Source organism: Octopus bimaculoides, chromosome 25 (genome assembly GCF_046866305.1).
Source record: "Octopus bimaculoides isolate indiv1 chromosome 25, ASM4686630v1, whole genome shotgun sequence".
In the NCBI taxonomy this organism is placed as follows: domain Eukaryota; kingdom Metazoa; phylum Mollusca; class Cephalopoda; order Octopoda; family Octopodidae; genus Octopus; species Octopus bimaculoides.
In genome coordinates this window covers 14,590,131-14,610,924 of record NC_142952.1, presented here as the reverse complement: position 1 = coordinate 14,610,924, position 20,794 = coordinate 14,590,131, and the positions used below count along the sequence as shown (strand labels likewise).

At 37.2% G+C, this 20,794-nt stretch overlaps 1 protein-coding gene across 4 annotated transcripts in view; it reads left to right on the top strand.

The window, feature by feature from the left end:
- Positions 1–20,794, top strand: part of LOC106870177 (oxygen-dependent coproporphyrinogen-III oxidase) — a 326,333-nt gene that overhangs the window by 209,656 nt on the left and 95,883 nt on the right. For all 4 annotated transcript variants that reach the window (XM_052976448.2, XM_052976449.2, XM_014916177.3 and 1 more), the window contains one exon: positions 13,793–13,885. In XM_052976448.2, the coding sequence (XP_052832408.1) occupies positions 13,793–13,885 (93 nt within the window). The remainder of the gene's footprint in view (positions 1–13,792; positions 13,886–20,794) is intronic.

Genomic DNA, 20,794 nt, shown 5'->3' with positions numbered 1-20,794 from the left:
AAACATGCATTCTTTTCTGTATGTTTGCATACACACACACAATCTACTTATTGCTTTTTGCAGCATTCAGATGAGTTGATTTCGATGTGGGCTGTCATGGAAGGATTGCATAGAAACCAACCAACCAACCATTAGTTCATATATCACTGTTGTTATTTCTTTCTGTTGGCCAATAATTGCACCAATAATTTGTTCTAAGTATGCTTTATGCATTGCTTTGTATGTTTTACAACATCATCTCCTGTGTATTGTGGATGCTATGCTGGTGTAGTATTTATATATACATATATATATATATATATATATATATATATCATCATTATCATCATTTAACGTCTGTTGTCCATGCTGGCATGGGTTGGACAGTTTGACTGGGCTGGCACACTGGAAGCTCACACCAGACTCCAGTCTGATTTGGCATGGTTTTCTACGGCTGGATGCCCTTTTAATGCCAACAACTCTGAGAGTGTAATGGGTGCTTATTGTGCAACACCAGGCTGTGTTTATGTGGCACAGGTGCCAATTTGCATGACACTGGTATCTGCTACAACTGCAATTTTGCTTGGCTTGATGGATCTTCTCAAGCACGACATACTCTCAAAGGTCTCAGTCACTGCCTCCGTTAGGGCCAACACTTATATATGTATGTATCATCATCATCATCATCGTCGTTTAAAGTCTGCTTTCCATACTAGCATGGGTTGGACGATTTGACTGAAGACTGGTGAAACCAGATGGCTACACCAGGCTCCAATCTGATTTGGCAGAGTTTCTACAGCTGGATGCCCTTCCTAACGCCATATATGTATGTATATGTATATACATACATATGTATGTGTGTGAATCTATGATGTGTACGTGTCGTTATGTTTGTCTCATCACTGTTTGATGTCCAGTATTGGCTTGTTTACATTCATATAACTTAACTGCTTGGCAAAAGAGACTGGTAGAATAAGTATGAAGTTAAAAAATTAGTAAGTACTGGGCGTGATTGGTTTGAGTAAAACCTTTCAAAGTGATGCCCCAGCATGGCCACAATCCAATGACCAACTGAAACAAGTAAAACAAGAAAACATACACACACACCTATACATACACACATATGCACATAATTTTCTTTATATTTTTGTCTTCAATCACGCAGAAACACACACCTATTAACATGCGCACATACACTCACATAAAATCACATGCACACACACACACGTGTACATATGTATGTATGTACATATGCCTGTACATATGTGTGATTTGACCAGTATATGGGAACATTTACATATGAAGAGATTGTTTGCAGTGAAAGAATGTCTGACCTGACATTGTCTACCAATGAAAGATTTTGGCCCACAATTTCTGTAGATTACTGATTTATTCATACAGACAAAAGAAATTCATAAGATCTTTACTTTACAATCTCGACATTTATTTATTCTGTTGAATAATAATTCTTATCTGACCAGAACTGTCCTGTTTGTTAATCTTGCTGTCCGATTTCAATGTTGAGTTCTTCCAAATAGGCACGGTGCCAATGTTTGCATGAAAAGTGTTACATTTGATTAAACTGGACCCAAGAATGTTAAACAATAGGTCTGTGTAGGGAGGACAAGGGTCTAACTCGTCCAGTTGGCATGAGTTTGCAATTCTGAAGGAACCTTTTCCTGCCAATTACAAGTAAAAAAGGATCCTTTAGCAAAGAATTACCATTGTTATAAATCATTCTGGCTCTTGCATTCTGTCCTGTTAACATCTATGTACATCATGTATTCAACACACACCACACACACATACAATATGTATATGGCATGCTTTTTCATCTCTTGTTTCAGTCATTAGACTACAGCCATGCTGGAGCACTACCTTGAAGAATCTTTAGTCAAATGAATTGACTCAAGTACTTTTTATCTTTAAGCCTGGTATTTATAATATTGGTCTCTTTTGCCAAACTGCTAAGTTACGGAGACATAGACACACCAATATCAGTTGTCATGCAATAGTGGGGGACAAATACAGACAAAAGACACACCAATGCAGATATATATATATCATCATCATCATCGTTTAACGTCCGCTTTCCATGCTGGCATGGGTTGGACGATTTGACTGAGGACTGGTGAAACCGGATGGCAACACCAGGCTCTAATCTAATTTGGCAGAGTTTCTACAGCTGGATGCCCTTCCTAACACACACATGATGGACTTCTTTTTCCGTCTGCCAAATCCACTCACAAGGCTTTGTTTGACCTGAGGCTACAGTAGAAGACACTTACCCGAGGTGCCATACAGTAGGACTGAACCCAGAACTATATGGTTGGGAAGTAAACTTCTGATTTCTTTATTGCCCACAAGGGGCTAAACACAGAGGGGACAAACAAAGACGGACAAACAGATTAAGTCGATTATATCGACCCCAGTGCGTAACTGGTACTTATTTAATCGACCCTGAAAGGATGAAAGGCAAAGTCGACCTCGGCGGAATTTGAACTCAGAACGTAGCGGCAGACGAAATACCGCTAAGCATTTCACCCGGCGTGCTAACGATTCTGCCAGCTCACCGCACACCCACACCACTAATTTCTAAAAACTTTGATGAGTTCTTTGAAATTGATCTTAGATTTCACATTTGGCCTGGGCCAGATGTGCACATAACCTTTGTACTCCACATCCCTGAGCAACATGGAAGACTTCTCATTTTATTCAGAATCATGGTGGGGTGGTGAAGAACTTAATGCTCCATGCTTTTGTCTTTGACTTGGGAGTGATATAAAGAGAGATCCTCTCTTTTTGAGTGATCACAGCCAACAAGATAATGCCCTTTTTTTTCTCCTTCTTTCTGACTCCCATATGAAAGGCAGATTCTTTGTTCCTGATGGTAAAGTGAATTAATTAAATTCATCTATGGCCTGATGCTGTTGACATAGACCATCACTAGTTTTCTAAGACACTTTGGTTTAGTCCCACTGTGTGGCACCTTGGACAAGTGGACAAGTTTCTCCTACTTTAGCCCCAAGTCAATCAAGGCTTTGAGAGTGGGTTTGGTCAGCAAAAACCAAAAGAAACTCATAATATGAATATAAATGTGTGTGTGTGTGTGTGTGTGTGTGTGTGTGTCCCTTCTTGTCGTCACATTGCATAATGGCTGTAAATGAGCATTGTTCATTTCCAGTCCTTCTGTGAACATACACACACACACACACACACACACACACACACACACACACACACACACACACACACACACATATACAATGGGCTTCTTCCAGTTTCTGTCTACCAAATTCACTCACAAAGCTGTGGTTGTCTCAGGGCTATAACAGAAGACATTTGCCCAAGGTGCCACACAGTGGGACTGAGCCTGAAATCATGTGGTTGGGGAGTAAACTTTTTAGCACAGAGTTACATCTGCCCCTAACCACTTTACAAAATGCCCTTTGTGCATTTTAGTCCTCATTACTCTAGGATATCTTCAATCACTCAGAGTATCATGTCTAAAAAAGGGAATGGAAAAGAAAGTGATGTCATGTCATACTTGAGAAGTGGTACAAGGAACTTATTAAGCCAATTCAAGCTGATGAGTCATAGGTAGATATCTTATCAGTTCTAGGAAATACTCTACATGTTTCCTGTAAACTACGTGAGTTAGTATTTCATTATTAACAACAAACAAATAGTCACTAGAAAACAGTTTGTCTCATTTCTACTGACTTCATTTATGGCTTTGGTTTCTGCAGCTGGATTCCCTTCCTAGCAACAACCACTTTATATATATATATTCTTTTACTTGTTTCAATCTGCAGTCATGATGAGGCACCGCCTTGGAGAATTTTTAGCCAAATGAATCGACCCCAGGACTTTTATTTTTTTTTTCTTCTAAGCCTGGTATTTATTCTATCAGACTCATTTTGCTGAACTGCTAAGTTACAGAGATATAAGCACACCAGCAGCAGTAGGAAACAAACGCAAAATTGTGTGTGTGTGTGTGTGTGTGTGTACATAAATATATACATATATATATATGTATGATGAACTTTTTTCAATTTCCATCTACCAAATCCACTTAGAAGGCTTTGGTCAGCCCGAGACTCTAGCAGAAGACACTTGCCCAAGGTGCCACACAGTGTGACTTAACCCAGAACCATGTGATTGGGAAGCAAGCTTCTTTCTGCATGGCCACACCTGTGTCTGTATATATATATATATATATATATATATATATATATATATTGTTGGCACTCTGTCGCTTAAGATGTTGAGGGTTCCAGTCGATCCGATCAACGGAACAGCCTGCTCGTGAAATTAATGTGCAAGTGGCTGAGCACTCCACAGACACATGTACCCTTAATGTAGTTCTTGGGGATATTCAGCGTGACACAGTGTGACAAGGCTGACCCTTTGAATTACAGGCACAACAGAAACAGGAAGAAAGAGTGAGAGAAAGTTGTGGTGGAAAAGTGCAGCAGGGTTTGCCACCACCCTCTGCCAGAGCCTCGTGGAGCTTTAGGTGTTTTTGCTTAATAAACACTCACAACGCCCGGTCTGGGTATCGAAACCACGATCCTATGACCGCGAGACCGCTGCCCTAACCACGGGGTCATTGCACCTCCACACATATATATATATATATATATATATATATATATATATATATATATATATACACATCTGATTTTTTCTTCACTGTTTTCCCAGATTTGCATATTTTCCATTGTCATCCAATTCTATTATTATGAATTTGAATTGGGAGCTTGATTCATAGTGTATCTTTCATTAGCTGATCACACAACCATGGATGCCACCCTTCTGTATGCATTGCAGTTACTCTCTTGATAGAGCTTGGTGATCCTGACCATTGATCTTCTAGGATTCCTCCACTCAATATCTATGTAAGAAGCAGCATTGACTCAGTTGAGCTCTTCTGCTACCTCATCTCAGTCTCATGACTTTGTCGTATCCCTGGCAGGATGGCTGAACATGGCCTATGCTTTACCAAAGGGCAGCCTGTAACTATGCAGGGTATGGTTGTCGCTCCATGAGGTATTTTCAGAACACCCACACATGTATACATACGTATATATATTTACATATATATATATTTATATATTTATATATATATATATATATATATATATATATATATACACACACACAAACACACACACACACACACACACACACACACACACACACACACACACACATAAAGCAACAGACGAAGACAGGTGGTGTAGAAAACAAATAGATGTATTAGTATAACGCTCGGGAATTGAAAAAGTCTTTAACATTTCGAGTCTACGCTCTTCCACAGAAAGAAACAAGGAGAGAAAAAAATGTGTGTAGTGGTCAGTGATATATATATAAATATATATATATATATATATATATAGAGAGAGAGAGAGAGAGTCATGTGCACAATTATTGACACTCTTTATGAAAAGTGGGTTTTTTAGTGAATTTCCCACTAAAATTAATGTCTACTTAAATCACTTTTGGTCAATGTAGGCACAATTACTTAAGAAGCTCCAAACAAAAGTAAAATTTCCAAAACAATTTATTTTTAACAAACAAAACAGAAAAACAAAATAATTGGATGGTTCGAAATTATTGGCACCCCTACAACATTCGATGATTAATAATCAATAGTGTATCTTTTATGCTTAATAACTTCCTTCAATCCATGAGAGTAGTTTTCAATTAGCTTCAGGCACAGATTAGAAGGAATTTTAGCCCCATTTTTCTATTGCATATTCTTCGAGCTGCTTCAAATTAGATGGCCTTTTTGCTTTCACTCTTTTCTTTAGATCCGCCATAAGTTTTTTATTGGGTTTAAGTGAGAACTTTGATTATATCTATATTATTTTCTTTCAACAAATTCTGGATTAAAAGTGAGGTATGCTTGGGACCATTGTCCTGCATGGAGGTCCAGTGGTGTCCTAATCCCAGCTGTTTTGTCCATTACTTCAGGTTTTCATTCAAAACATCAAGATAATTCTCTTTTTTCATCATTGCTTCATTTCAAATTAATTTTCCAGTGCCTTTAGCAGAAAAACAGCTCCACAGCATTATACTACTTCCACCATATTTGATGGTATTGATAGTATTCTTCGGGTTGTAAGCTTCTCCTCTTCTCCGCCAAACAGTAGTCTTATCATTGTGCCTGAATAACTTGAGTTTGGTTTTGTCAGATGACAGAACAGAATGCCAAAAATGTTCAAGCCTCTTCAGAAAGACCTTCACAAACTTCAAATAAGCAGTTAAGTGCTTCTTCTTCAACTATGGTATCTTCCAGAGACAGCACACCTCCAAGCCACCTCTATTGAAGAGTTCAAGTAACCATTGACCTTGAAGTATGAACTCCAAAAACTGTCAAATTGGGCTTCATTACTGCAGTTGTTATCTTAGGATCATTGTTAACCATTTTAACTAACATTTTCTCTTCTTGTTCTGAAAAGAGTTTCTTTCTGACACATCCACTCTTGTTCTCCTACAAGCTAGTATCTTGATGTTTCACAAATATGTTGCGAACAGTTGATCTAACCAAATTGAAATTCGTAGATATTGTCTTGTACCCATCTCCAGCAACACAAGCATCAACAATCTTCTCCTTAGAGTCAAAACTGTATGTCTGCACATTCACAATGATGCCACATTTAGAATAGTTTGTTAACCAAAAGAAGGTGGAAAAAAGATTGTGCAAATGATGTTACATGGCCTTGCCAAAACTTATTCTAGAAATTTCTGTATTTAAGAAATTTCTCAGGATGACATAACCTCTATTATTTAACACAAATTCTTATATTCTAGGCCAAATCAGTGTTTTTTTTTTGCAATGAAATAATCAAATTGTTATGTAGGTGTCAATAATTCTAAATTGTGCTTAAAATTTTTATAGGCCAAGATTACCATAGTAAACGTTGCCAGATGTCTTTCTTTGGCAAAATCTATGTTTTAATTGTTAGTATTATTTGTGACATAAATGCATTTTCAAAGACATCTACTTTTAGTGACAAATTCAATTAAAACCCATTTTTGACAAGGGATGCCAATAATAGTGTGCATGACTATATATATATATATATATATATATATATATATATATATATATATATATATATAATTATGTGTATTTCTTCTATCTTAATGAATAAAAATTCTTCTGATAGAATAAATGGGTTAATAGAAACCAATGTAGCAAAGAACACAAAATAACTGTGGTTTAGTTCCTGTTTTTAAGGCAGGAACTCCTTGAAATTTTGGGTATTTGAGTATATTTAAGAATTTAAGGAATGGAGAAAACGCATGTTATAATTGCATACTTTATTCCTACATATGTTTCAAAGGATTACAACCTGTGTGATCCATAGGGATCTTTGATATTAAAATTGTAACCTTCTCATCAGGGAAAGCATGGGAATCATCTTAAACGTAAGACATTATGACCGATTATGAATATAGTAGCTAAAAAAAAAATACTAAGGAAGATTAATAACAGAATTTGAGAGACAGCTAAACTACAACAATAGAATAATAGCAGCACTGCCATAGATTGGTTTAGGAATATAAAGGATAAGCATAGTGCTGGATTCACTCAATTTGACATTGCTGATTTTTATCCCCCGATATTGAGATCATTGCTCAATAAGGCAATTGAGTTTTCAAAACGGTATGTGGATATAGACCCAATAGACCTGGACTTTATCATGCATGCAAGAAAATCTCTTCTGTTTAGTAAGGGCTCAGCATGTGTTAAAAAATCAGATTCAGATGAGTTGTTTGATGCATTGATGGAGCGTGGCTTAGTGGTTAGGGCATTCGGCTCATGATTGTACAGTCGTGAGTTCAATTCCCTGCGACGTGTTGTGTCCTTGAGCAAGACACTTTATTTCACGTTGCTCCAGTCCACTCAACTGGCAAAAATGAGTTGTACCTGTATTTCAAAGGGCCAGCCTTGTCGCACTCTGTGTCACGCTGAATCTCCCTGAGAACTACATTAGGGGTACACGTGTCTGTGGATTGCTCAGTCCCTTGTACGTTAATTTCACGAGCAAGCTGTTCTGTTGATCGTATCAGCTGGGGCCCTCGTCGTCGTAACCGACGGAGTGCTCCTTTATGACAGTGCAGACAAATGTGATCTTGTTGGTCTCTTTATATTACATACACTGAGATCCAAGTTCCCATCCTATGATGTTGGTCTATATCGAGACAATGGGTTGGGAATATCTCATGGCTGTGATTCTATTCTTAGTTTTACCTATCGGTGCACAAGATCTTCAGGCAATTTATGATCTTGTGCATGTGAAACTCAGAGTAGCAAGAGACCGGCTTGACCAAGTAATACTTATTATTAACCTCGACTAAGGCAGGGAGCTAGCAGAATCATAAACCCACTGGGCTAAATGCTTAACAGTAATTCATCCAAATTTATGTTCTGAGTTCAAATTCTGCCAAGGTCAACTTTACCTTTCATCCTTTCAGGGTTGATAAAATAAGTACCAATGGAACACTCAGATTGATGTAATCAACTTAGCTCCTCCCTCGAAGTTGCTGGCCTTGTGCCAAAATTTGAACCATAATCGATTTGTACTCAGTACTCTTTTTTCCAGCAGTTTACACTTAAACGGATATATATGTATATATTGAATGATGATGATGATATATATCTGTTAAACTTTAACTTATTTCAGTCATTGGACTGTGGTCATGCTGGAGCACTGCCTTGAAGGATTTTAGTTGAATGAATTAACCCTAGTACTTTTCTTTTTTCAAGCCTCATACATATTCTATTGGTTTCTTTTGCTGAACTGCTAGGTTACAGGGATGTGAACGCACCAACACCAGTTGTCAAGCAGTGGTGGTGGACAAACACACACACATACTCTCGCACATATATGTGATGGTCTTCTTTCAGTTTCCGTCTACCAAATCCACTTAGAAGGCTTTGGTCAGCCCGAGGCTATAGTAGAAGACACTTGCCCAAAGTGCCATGTAGTAGAACTGAACTCGGAACCATGAGGTTGGGAAGTAAACTTCTTACCATACATCCATGCCTACATATATATATATATATATATATATATATATATATATATATATATGTGTGTGTGTGTGTGTGTGTATGTATATATACACAAATATATAAAAGTTGCCCTCAGTACATTTGTTATGAGTTACATATAATCTTTTTAATAACTGTTTGTCTCAGCTTCATATGACTTTAAGTTTCATGTATATGTAGGACTTGTCCATTTCATCAGATACAAGGAACACCTGTCATCTAATGAGAGGGACCTGTCCAATGTGCATACAAAACTTTCTGTCATGAGAAGCTGTTATTAAACACATGGAGAGAACCTGTGGAAGGGTTAGACCCAGAAAGATGTAGGACATGATAGTGAGAAATGATCTTCAGAGGTTGAGCCTTACAGAGGAGATGACAAGAAATCAAGACTTCTGGTGATTTCCTGTGCTTGAGGAGGCATGTCAAGTTGATTAAAATCATGGTCATCCACACATACAGGCAATTCCTTTAAGGCTATAACCTTCCCCTCCACTTCCTTGTCCTACTGGGGTAGCCAAGTATCTTCTTTGATGCCCCCATGGGTGCTGGTGCCACATAAAAAGCACCCATGCTGGTGCTACATTACAAAACACCCATGCTGACACCACGTGAAAAGGCACCTGTGCTGGAGCCACATAGAGAAGCACTTGTACCAGCATCACATGAAAAAGGGCCCATGCCAGCACCCCATAAAAAGGTACCTGTACCAGTGTTACATAGGAAAGCACCCAGTACACTCTGTAATGTGGTCAGTGTTAGGAAAGACACCTAACTGTAGAACTTGCCAAAACAGATGACTGGAGCCTAGTGCAGCCCTCTGGCTTGCCAGCACCTGTCAAGCCTGTCCAACTCATGCCAGCATGGAAAACGGAAGTTAAATGATGATGATGATGATGAGGAATAGGACACACATACACACACATCAAGTCTTTTATTATCAGACTGATGCTTTTGTCAACCTAAAGTTATTAGGTAGATGGCATTTGCCCAAGGTACTACGCAGTAAGAAAGCATTCAGAACCAGATAGTTACATAGCATTATTTCTTCACCACATTGCCATACCCACACCGATATATAAATATATTTGGATAGATTTTCTACCGACTTTAGATTTAGCCAAATAATTATTGATTTTATAATTAACTTGAAAAATTCTATCCTGGAATTTTACTCACAGAACAGAAAATAATAAACTATTTTAGACAGTAATACATACATACATATATATATATATATATATATATATATATATATATGTATACATATTATTTAAATATTGGACATATTTGAATAGGAAATAAATTTTTGCAGTTGTTGTTGTTGTTGTTGCACATGTTACACATAATCAAGCAAACCAGTGATCAAAGTGGTCCAACCATGACCTTTACACTTTATTCTCAGACACAATGTTCCATGGCTACATTGTGTTTTTCTTTTAAGATAGTAGCAGTGGTGGTGGTGAACTTTGAGGGAAATTTAGTTGCTATTTCTAGCATGTTCAATGACCACATAGGGGTTCTCCCATAACCAAGCGAAGCACAGTGGCTCACACTATCAAGGTGTTGGTTTACTAATGACATGATCTCCAATGTTATTACATTCTTGGGTAAAATATGATTCATAATTCTTGCCTCAGTTTGCCTGATTCACAATAGGTTCCACTCTTCATTTTTTACAGATAGCATGGTTATTTGTAGGAGGCAGAATCCAGTTGTAACAAGTTTGTTTTATTTTTTTCAACAGAATATTAAATTTCACATTCATGCCAACCATTATTGCTTAGCTAAGTCCACCTTTGACCTAAAAAAAGAAAATCATAATTCAATATAACTTTTGCTTGACGCCTTGGTTTACGCACATGCACACACACACACACACACACACACACACATCATTATCATCATCATCACCACCACCACTACTGGCATCATTATCATCATCACCATTATCTTTATCTGTTATCTCCTCTCAAAATCTACTAGCCCTGTGCCAAAATTTGTAAACATTGTTATTATTATTATTATTATTATTATTATTATTATTATTATTATTGTTATTATTGTTATTATTATTACTATTATAAAAAGAATTTTCTTGATATCTGCTATATTTACACATTATTCACCAGGTGCCACCCACATTCCCAAGGTACATAACGGATATGATGTTCTTAATGCTTTAGCAATCAGATTTCTCTATCAAATTCAATGCTTTCACATTCACATTGTTTTGAATTAATCATACATTATCTTGCAGCTTCGAGATTTTAATGATGTGGTTGCTTATATTCAGAATGACATTGTACGGTAGGTGTGAGAGGCCAGATCTGGGCAGATTGAACTTAAAACATACAGAACATTTGAGCCAGATGTGGCTGGTTTAAATGCTAAACGGTTACTACACTTGCTGATTACATGATGTTAAGAAGCATTAGGAATGGAAAAAAAAATATTTAAGAAATAAAAATATAAAAAATGTGTATAAGTGTGCTCAGTAAAATATTCTATAGAACTATGAAATGTACAATGACAGGGATCTATGTACAAGGTGATATCAAAAAGTTCCCAGACTACTTATGTTTGATAAAAATTAACTTATTTACTCTTTTATTCTTTTACTTGTTTCAGTCATTTGACTGTGGCCATGCTGGAGCACCGCCTTTAGTCGATCAAATCGACGCCAGGACTTATTCTTTGTAAGCCTAGTACTTATTCTATCGGTCTGTTTTGCCGAACCGCTAAGTAAACACACCAGCATCAGTTGTCAAGCGATGTTGGGGGGGACAAGTACAGACACACAAACATATACACACACACACATAAATATATACATATATATATATATATATATATATATATATATATATATATATATATATACGACAGGCTTCTTTCAGTTTCCGTCTACCAAATCCATTCACAAGACTTTGGTCAACCCAAGGCGATAGTAGAAGACACTTACCCAAGGTACCACGCAATGGGACTGAACACAGAACCATGTGGTTGGTAAGCAAGCTTCTTACCACACAGCCACTCCTATGTCTATTTACCTAAGTTTTAATTTCATCATCCTTATCATCATCATCATTTAACATCCGTTTTCCATGCTGGCATGGGTTGGATGGTTCGACTGGGGTCTGGGAAGCCAGGAGGCTGCACCAGGCCCCATTCTGATCTGGCAGTGTTTCTACAGCTGGATGCCCTTCCTCTCCTTCAAATTAGTCACCTTGCACAGCAATACACCAGTCCAAGCATTACTTATTTCTTTATTGCTCACAAGGGGCTAAACATAGAAGGGACAAACAAGGACAGACAAAGGGATTAAGTCGATTACATTGACCCCCCCCCCCCCCTGTGCGTAACTGGTACTTAATTTATCAACCCTGAAAGGATGAAAGGCAAAGTCGACCTTGGTGGAATTTGAACTCAGAATGTAACGGCAGATGAAATACCACTAAGCATTTCACCCGGCATGCTAACGTTTCCGCCAACTCGCAGTCCAAGCATTACTGCCACTTTGGGAATCCAGCTCAGAAGTTGTTTTCCATAAGCGAGTCAAGGACCTTCTGCAATTCACTCTGGTTCTCAACAATGGTGTTAAAACGGTGACCTTTGAGTTGCATTTTCATTTTGTGGAAGGGATGGAAGTCTGCAGGTGCTAAATCTGGTGAATAGTATGGGTTCAGAGGTGATACCGTGTTGTTTTGGGCAAGGAACTCACAAGTAAGAAGAGCTTAGTGACAGGGTGCATTATCATCGTGAAGAATCCAACTCTTCACGCTCCACAGATCAAAATATTGCAGTAGAACTCTCATTTGTTGGTCTGACCTGGCCCTGGGAAAGAAATTGTGAATGTACAGTACCACATTTCCAGAGGTGATGCTTATGGCAGGTCTTCCAGATCACTCCATTGTCTTCCAGGTCGTTCATCATCTTCCAGGAATTTTCTTCGGCTTTTGAAGCACCTGTGCCTCTTGGAACATTATGTATGACCCATTTCCTCTTCACCAGAAGCTTGCCAAAGCATGTTCAATGTCTCTGTAGCAGACTCCCCAAGTTTAATGCAAGATTTCACATTGGCTCTTTGTTCCTGTCCGTGACAAAATCATAGACTACAGCATACACGTGATCACAAAAACACATTTTCATAACTTACGAAGTAAACACGGCTATGTCACTTGGCACACTGCCTCATGAAAGTCACTGCTAGTTCTCACTGTGCACGCAACCATGTGCTGCCCTCTATTGGCACTCTACAGAACTAGTACAGAAACTTTTTGATACCACCACTTAAAATCTGCACAGTACCCATCAGGGTTATTTTTCTGGTTTTCCTGAATTCAGGCCATTTTTTTTTTTGTTCCATTTTTTTTATTACTTCAAGTGTCCCTATGGTAACAGGTGTTGTTGTCGTTGTCATCCTTGTAACCACTTCTGCTCTTATTCATCATCATCATCATCATCATCAAATGTCCATTTTCCATGCTGGCATGGTGCGGATGATTTGACTGGGGACTGGCAAGCCAGTGGGCTGCACCAGACTCCAATCTGATCTGGCAAGATTTCTACGGCTGGATGCCTTTCCTAACGCCAACCACTCCACTTCAGACCAACTGGAACACACAATGTTGTAACCAATGGAGTGCCAGTTTTTCCAACAGTTTATGTGTCTGTCTAAATATTTATGCTTCTCTTTCTCTCTCTCTTATTCTTTCATTCAATCCCTTTCTGTATTCCCAGGTGTCTATGGCAGCAGCAGTGTCTGATATCGGCACGGAATCCCGATCCAAGTGGATGGCAGATCCTGTTACCAGTATTGAAGAATTGGAAAAGGTAAGAACAGGCTATGGTTTTTTGACAGTTTTAACACAAAATGTATTCTGTGAGCAGTCTAACTGTATCTAAAACCATACACCGTTCACTTAACATCACTGTCAACCATTGCTGTCAAAAGTGGCAGCTTTTCTCTGGAATCCAAGGGAAAGAAAAACACCATCTTACCATATTTGATAGACATACATACTCAGTACGATCATCATCACCACCATCATTATTATTCAGCTTAGCAGAATTTTGTCTATTTTTACGTTCTGAGTTCAGATTCTGGCAAGGGTGCCTTTGCCTTTCATCCCTTCAGGGTTGGTGAAATGATTACCAGTTGATTACTGGAGTGGATGTAATCAACTTACCCTCGCCCCCAAAATTGCTGGCCTTGTGCCAAAATTAGAAACCATTATCATTTGGTAAAATAAAGTAGCTGTCCAGTACTGAGGATGATGCAGTGAACTGCCTAACCCTAATCCTCAAATTGCTGGCCTCATGCCATAATTAGAAAGAATCATTATTGTTGCTGTTGCTGTTGTTGTCAAATTGACATTGTTTCAGATGATAAAACAGAGCATCATAAGAAACACTGATTGTCTCCAGAAACAGTGAATAAAGCCAGCAAAGTTTTGTTATTGTAAGATGGCCGAAAAGACCATAAATTTCCGTTTGCCGCCAGAAACTTCTCACTGAAATTCACAACATTATGTTCATAGTAAAGCAGTGATTGCACGAAAGACTGATGAAAGAGTTCTGCCGAAGTCAACAGCAACACAGCAGACAGCCTCAACAACGGCCAAAGTTCTGACAGACGGAATTTCTTTACGGTGTGAAGCTATAACTTAACCAGATAACTGGAATCAACACTCTTGTAAAAATAAACCTATTACAAAGAGACAGTTCTCTGCTTGATATATTATATAATGTGTGTCTGTGTGTGTATATTTATATGTGTATATATGTATATATATAGGTTTGTGTATATGTATATGATTATATATAATTCATGTTTCTATGTACATGTGGACATATATGTGAGTGTGTTTGTGTATGTATCTGTATATTTATAACTATGTGTGTATGTGTGTGTGTGTGTTTGTTAGTGTATGTGTGTGCTGTGTGTGTTGCACACACATAGATTGGCGGGGGGAGGCATATGAATTTATGTATGTGGATATAAATGTGTCTAATTTATATGTATGAGTGTGTATGCATATAACTATATGTGAATATACATAGCTGTGTGTATGTGTGTGTATATTTTTGTGTATGTGTGTGGATATATGGCTCTCTCTCTATGTGTGTGTGTGTGTGTGTCTGTGTGTGTGTGTGTGTGTGTGTGTAGTTATTAATTCCCTTGTTTATTTTGTGTACATTGTTTAAATCATATTCATACAAAACATACCATTGACAGAAATACATTTCTCGCTATATTATCGAGATAATATTTAAGTCTCCTAAATCGTGAAAGTGTCAAGGGTGGGTGAGGGTGACTGGAGGTGGGGGGTTGGGGAACAACTGCCAGAGAAGCAAGTCGGATATAATAAAAGACACTTTCTAGATTAGGTAATCATCCACTGTGGGGGTTCAGAGTGGTGTGGGAGGGTGGAAAAAACGTTTTCTCGCCTACCAAAATTGAAGCTATTTCTCCGTTTCCCCATAAACATCACAGAACATGAAAATTAGTACCCTTATCACTTTAATGTCTTTGTTTTTAGTATTTTGTTTGTTTCTGTAAATATATGGGTATGTGTGTGTGTGTTTACAGTGTATGTGTGTGTGTGTGTGTGTATAAATATGTATATGAACATATTTCTGTTTCTATATACATATATATATATATATATATATATATATATTTATATATATATATATATATATATATATATATATATATATACACACACATATATATGTGTGTGTGTGTATATATATATATATATATATATATTTCTATATACATATATATATATATATATATATATATATATATATTACAAATTAAAAGGGTAAAGGTTTATCAATTTATTAATATATATATATATATATATATATATATATATATATACACACACACACACACATATATGTATGTATGTATTTATATGTATATATCATCATCATTTAATGTCTGCTTTCCATGCTGGCATGGGTTGGACAGTTTGACAGGAGCTGGTAAAGCAGAAGACTGCACTATGCTTAGTTGTCTGTTTTGGCATAGTTTTTACAGCTGGATGTCCTTCCTAATACCAACCACTCTGCAGAGTATTTGGTGTTAGGAAGGGCTTTTTATGTGACACCAGCACAGGCAAGGTCAGGTTTGGTATGATTTTTTTTTTTTTTTTTTTACAACCACTTTACAGTGTGGACTGGATGCTTTTTACGTGGTACCAGCACTGGCAGGGTTACCAAGTAACTTGCAAGGCAAATATCCTTTGAGAGGGGAGGGGGCATTGGAGGAGGTGATCTTGTGCCTAATGATGAAAGGTTAGAGTGCAACAAAGAGACAGAAATGGTTATCTAGTCAGAGGGAGAGAGAAGGAGTGATCAAGATTGAGGTCAATAATGGGTGTGTTGCTGTATAGGAGATACATGGTTAACCAGTCCAAGGGATAGAGGAAGAGAGAGAGAGAGTGGAAGAAGGCAATAGATCAAGAGAGAGAAGGTGGTAAAAGTAAGGCATTGCATGGCAAATATCAGTATTCTCAGTTGGTCATACTTGGGAATCCAGCCAGAAAATCTAATGATGGTTGCTCTTGATTGGACCTAATGGGGGAAGCACCTGAGGATCCCACCCCCATGACCCTCCAAGGAATAGTGGGCAGAGAAAATGGACGGATGGATATTTCAAGGAATGTGCTCCCACCATCTGTGCTCTGAATTGAAATCCCACCTCATTCAGCTTTCTCTTTCATCTTTATGGGGATCACTGAAATAAACTAGCAACCAGCCCAGTGTGGTGAAATTGCAGGATTTTTTTAAAGCATGAAGGAGTTGCTTTAGAGTATCTGTTTGTCGTGTTTTCTGAGTTCAAATCTTTTCTTTTCATTGGGCAAAAGATTCTTTCCAGATCTAGCATAAAAAGGGTTGTAACATTGTATAGCCTGTAACCCTTTAGCATTTAAACCAGCTATATCTGGCCCAAATATTCTACCTGTTTTATGTTCAAACTAGCAAGATCCAGCTTCTCACTCCTACATTACAACATCATTTTAAAAATAAACAATCACATCATTAAAATCTCAAAGCTCCAAGTTAATACATGATTAATTCATATCAGTAAGAATAAATAAGCATTACATTTGACAGAGTAATATGAATACTGCCTATTCTCAATATGTGCATACTTGCAGCTTCCTGGAGAGAGAACACAAGGAGCTTCAAGTTCTGTTCATTCAAACAAAAAATGATATTGGAGATTGTTTGCCAACATGACATGGCAGTCCTGGTTTAGGACTAATGTTGCTGTAATTTAATTACAGCAACATTAGTCCTAAACCAGGACTGCCACGTTATGTTGGCAAACAATCTTTACTACAAAGTACTATTGCTGAATATCTGATGTTGTGAGATTTAGAAATAGTAATTTTCTAAACAATGATATAAATGTATGTATGTATGTATGTATGTATAAAGTAAGTAGATTTTCCATTAGTGATGAGTATCTCTGTTGTTCAACTACATCAGAACTACATCCCCATTGCAATATACTGGAGTGAAGTTGTGTGGCTTAGTGGTTAGGGTAGCTGGCTCACAATTGTAATGTCTTGAGTTCTGTTCCTGGCAGCACATTGTGTCCTTGAGCAAGACACTTTATTTCATGTTGCTCCAGTCTCCCTCAGCTGACAAAAATGAGTTATACCTGCAATTCAAAAGGGCCAGCCTTGTCACATTCTGTGTCATAATGAATCTCCCTGAGAACTACATTAAGTGTATACCTGTCTGTGGAGTTCTCAGCCATCTGAACTTTAATCTCGTGAGCAAGCTGTTCCATTGATCAGATCAGTTGGAACACTTGTCATCTTAACCAAGTCACAGAAGATAAACTATTTTTACTTCAAATCTTTATAAATTTTTACTAATATTTGATAAGATGAGATTCATCATCAAAACTTATAATATTTTCTTTATATAATTTTTAAAATCATTCTTACCAAATTCCCTCTTAGATTGAAATGTCTTTGACTTACTTCTGTGCTATTCCCACCTCCATCTTTTATATATATATATATATATATATATATATATATATATAAAATCTAATACACATTCCATCTATTTTATTAATACTATATATATATATATATATATATATATATAGTATTAATAAAATAGATGGAATGTGTATTAGATTTTATTGAATACAACACGTTTCGACTCGTTCTGAGTCTTCAGGTACATCAGTAAATCTACGGATAACAACAGGTAACCTAAACTGTGCCAGTGCTTTACTCATCATCTATTTATACATTTTGTATAATTTTTCCATTATATATAATATATATATATATATATATATATATATATATATATATATATATATATATATATATATATATATATATATATATATCATCGTCATTTAACATCTGCCTTCCATGCTGGCATTGGTTGGACAGTTTGACAGAAGCTGGTCAGGCAGAAGAGCGCACCATACTTCTGTGTCTGTTTTGGCATGGTTTCTTTTTATGACTGGATGCCCTTCCTAACACCAACCACCTCACTGAGTGGGCTGAGGGCTTTTTATGTGGAACCAGCACAGGCAAGGTCAGTTTTGGTATGGTTTTTACTGCTGGATGCTCTACCAAAAGCACAGACTGAATGTTTTTTACATGGCACCAAGTAACTTGCAAGACAAGGAATCTTTGAGAGGGGAGGGGGCATTGGAGGCGGTGATCTTGTGTCAGATAATGAAAGGTTAGAGTGTGACAAAGAGACAAAGAGGCCAAAACAGGTGTCTTGCTGTAGAGACAAACAGAGAGAGAGAGAGAGAGAGAGTTTACTTTTCTGTCAAGGTAAGATCAACAAAAAATGTACTCCATCTGGTGAGAGATAATTATTGCTTAACCCTTTAGTGTTCAGATTACTCTGTTAAATGTAATACTTTTTCTCTCAAATTGTTTTGAATTAATCATGCATTATCTTATAGCTTTGAGGTTTCAATGATGTGATTGTTTATTTTTAGAATGTCAATGTAGGTTAGGTGTGAGAGGCTAGATATCGCCAGTTTGAATATAAAATATGTAGAATATATTGGGCTGGATATGGCTGGTTTAAACACTAAAAAGTTAATGTAGACAGTATATAGCTATGAGCCACTAATAGTTTCATACATTGAAGATATTATCCAGGTAGGTTTTAAAACATGCCTAATGTCTCCACTTGCCAGAATTCATCCCTACAACTTTGAACTGGGCCTTCAGCCCAATTCAGACATCATTGTGAAGCTGCAGGAGACTGTGGTCAATCACTGGCTAGAGAGGGTTACAGCTGGAAGGCCATATGTGTTGCAGCAGGATTCAGCCCTTTGCCTACCTCTTGAGAGAGTCAGAGGTGGTTGTCAGAGAATTTCTGACTTCACCAAACACCAATTTCTGGCCTACAAATTCTCCCAATTGTAATCTCATGGATTATTATGTGTGGAGTCCATTTGAGAAAGACACCAGCTGCTCTGCCTAAAACACTAAGGCTGGGCTCGTGGTCAAGGAGGTGTTCAAAGGTCTTCCCAGGAGCACAGTGGGGAACATATGTGTCAGGTTCTGGAGTTGTCTTGAGGCTGTGGTGGAAGCTGAGGGCAGTTGTTATCTCCCAGCCATAATCTAATGGGTATTTTTTGATGTTTTAAAACACTTATTTTTGGATGGGATATTGTGTTTTTGCCTTTTATGCAAATTGTCAAATTTAGCCCAGACACCCTGTATGATATAACATAGGTGTTTCTATGATAATTGAGGCCCCAAAATGAAGATATATACATAGCTAAGTAATTTCCATGGCCTTTTATAGTGTGTGTGTGTGTGTATATGTGTGTATAAGGAATTTTGTCAGTGATCAGGTTGTGATCTCGAAGTGACGAAAATATTTTGACAAATTGAATTTAAATGTTGAAGTGAATCTAACGGTTTTTGTGTGTTTTTAAATGGCTTATAAACACCTTCCACCGTGCAATTGTTTTTGTTTCAGCACACAATCTCAGATCAGGTCACTTGCTATGCAATTACATCTTCGTAATATATATATATATATATATATATATATATATATATATATATTTTACACAACACTAAATCATTATTTCCATGTGACAACACAGACAGATTTGAAAGGAAAATGACTTATATTTAGTCACGATTGTAAATATTGTAGTGGTACTGATACTACAGATGATTTAGTTATAGATTAAAATTACATTAACTTTTCGTACTGATAGAAAACTGACAGCACACTAATGAGCATCTTGGTGGTTGCTAGAGATAGCAGCTAAATTTTCTTCAAAATCACATTGTATCTTCTTCAAAAGGAAGTGGCATATTATTCGGTTGTCCAGAAAGTTTGTGCTGATTTATAGTAGCTTACCTTTCGACTTATTTGCCATGAAACCACCTTAATTCATATGGGAAGAGGATATTTTCAAGTTAAAGGAAAGATGGAGACGCATTGTGCAACAAAACGGTTCATATTTCGTTGATTAAAAATGTAATGGCAAATATTTATTGACCTTTTTCTTTCCTTTAAAAATCGGCACGAACTTTCCGGACAACCCAATTGATTATGTAGTGATGGTTATGCTCAAGTAAAGGATGGAATGTGTTTGATCATTTGTCTGCTCAATCAGGGTTGACCTTGGGTTAAACAGTAATGAACCAATGAGTGAGCCTGTATATGATTGATCAGCTTGAAATAGTAGCCAAATCTCCT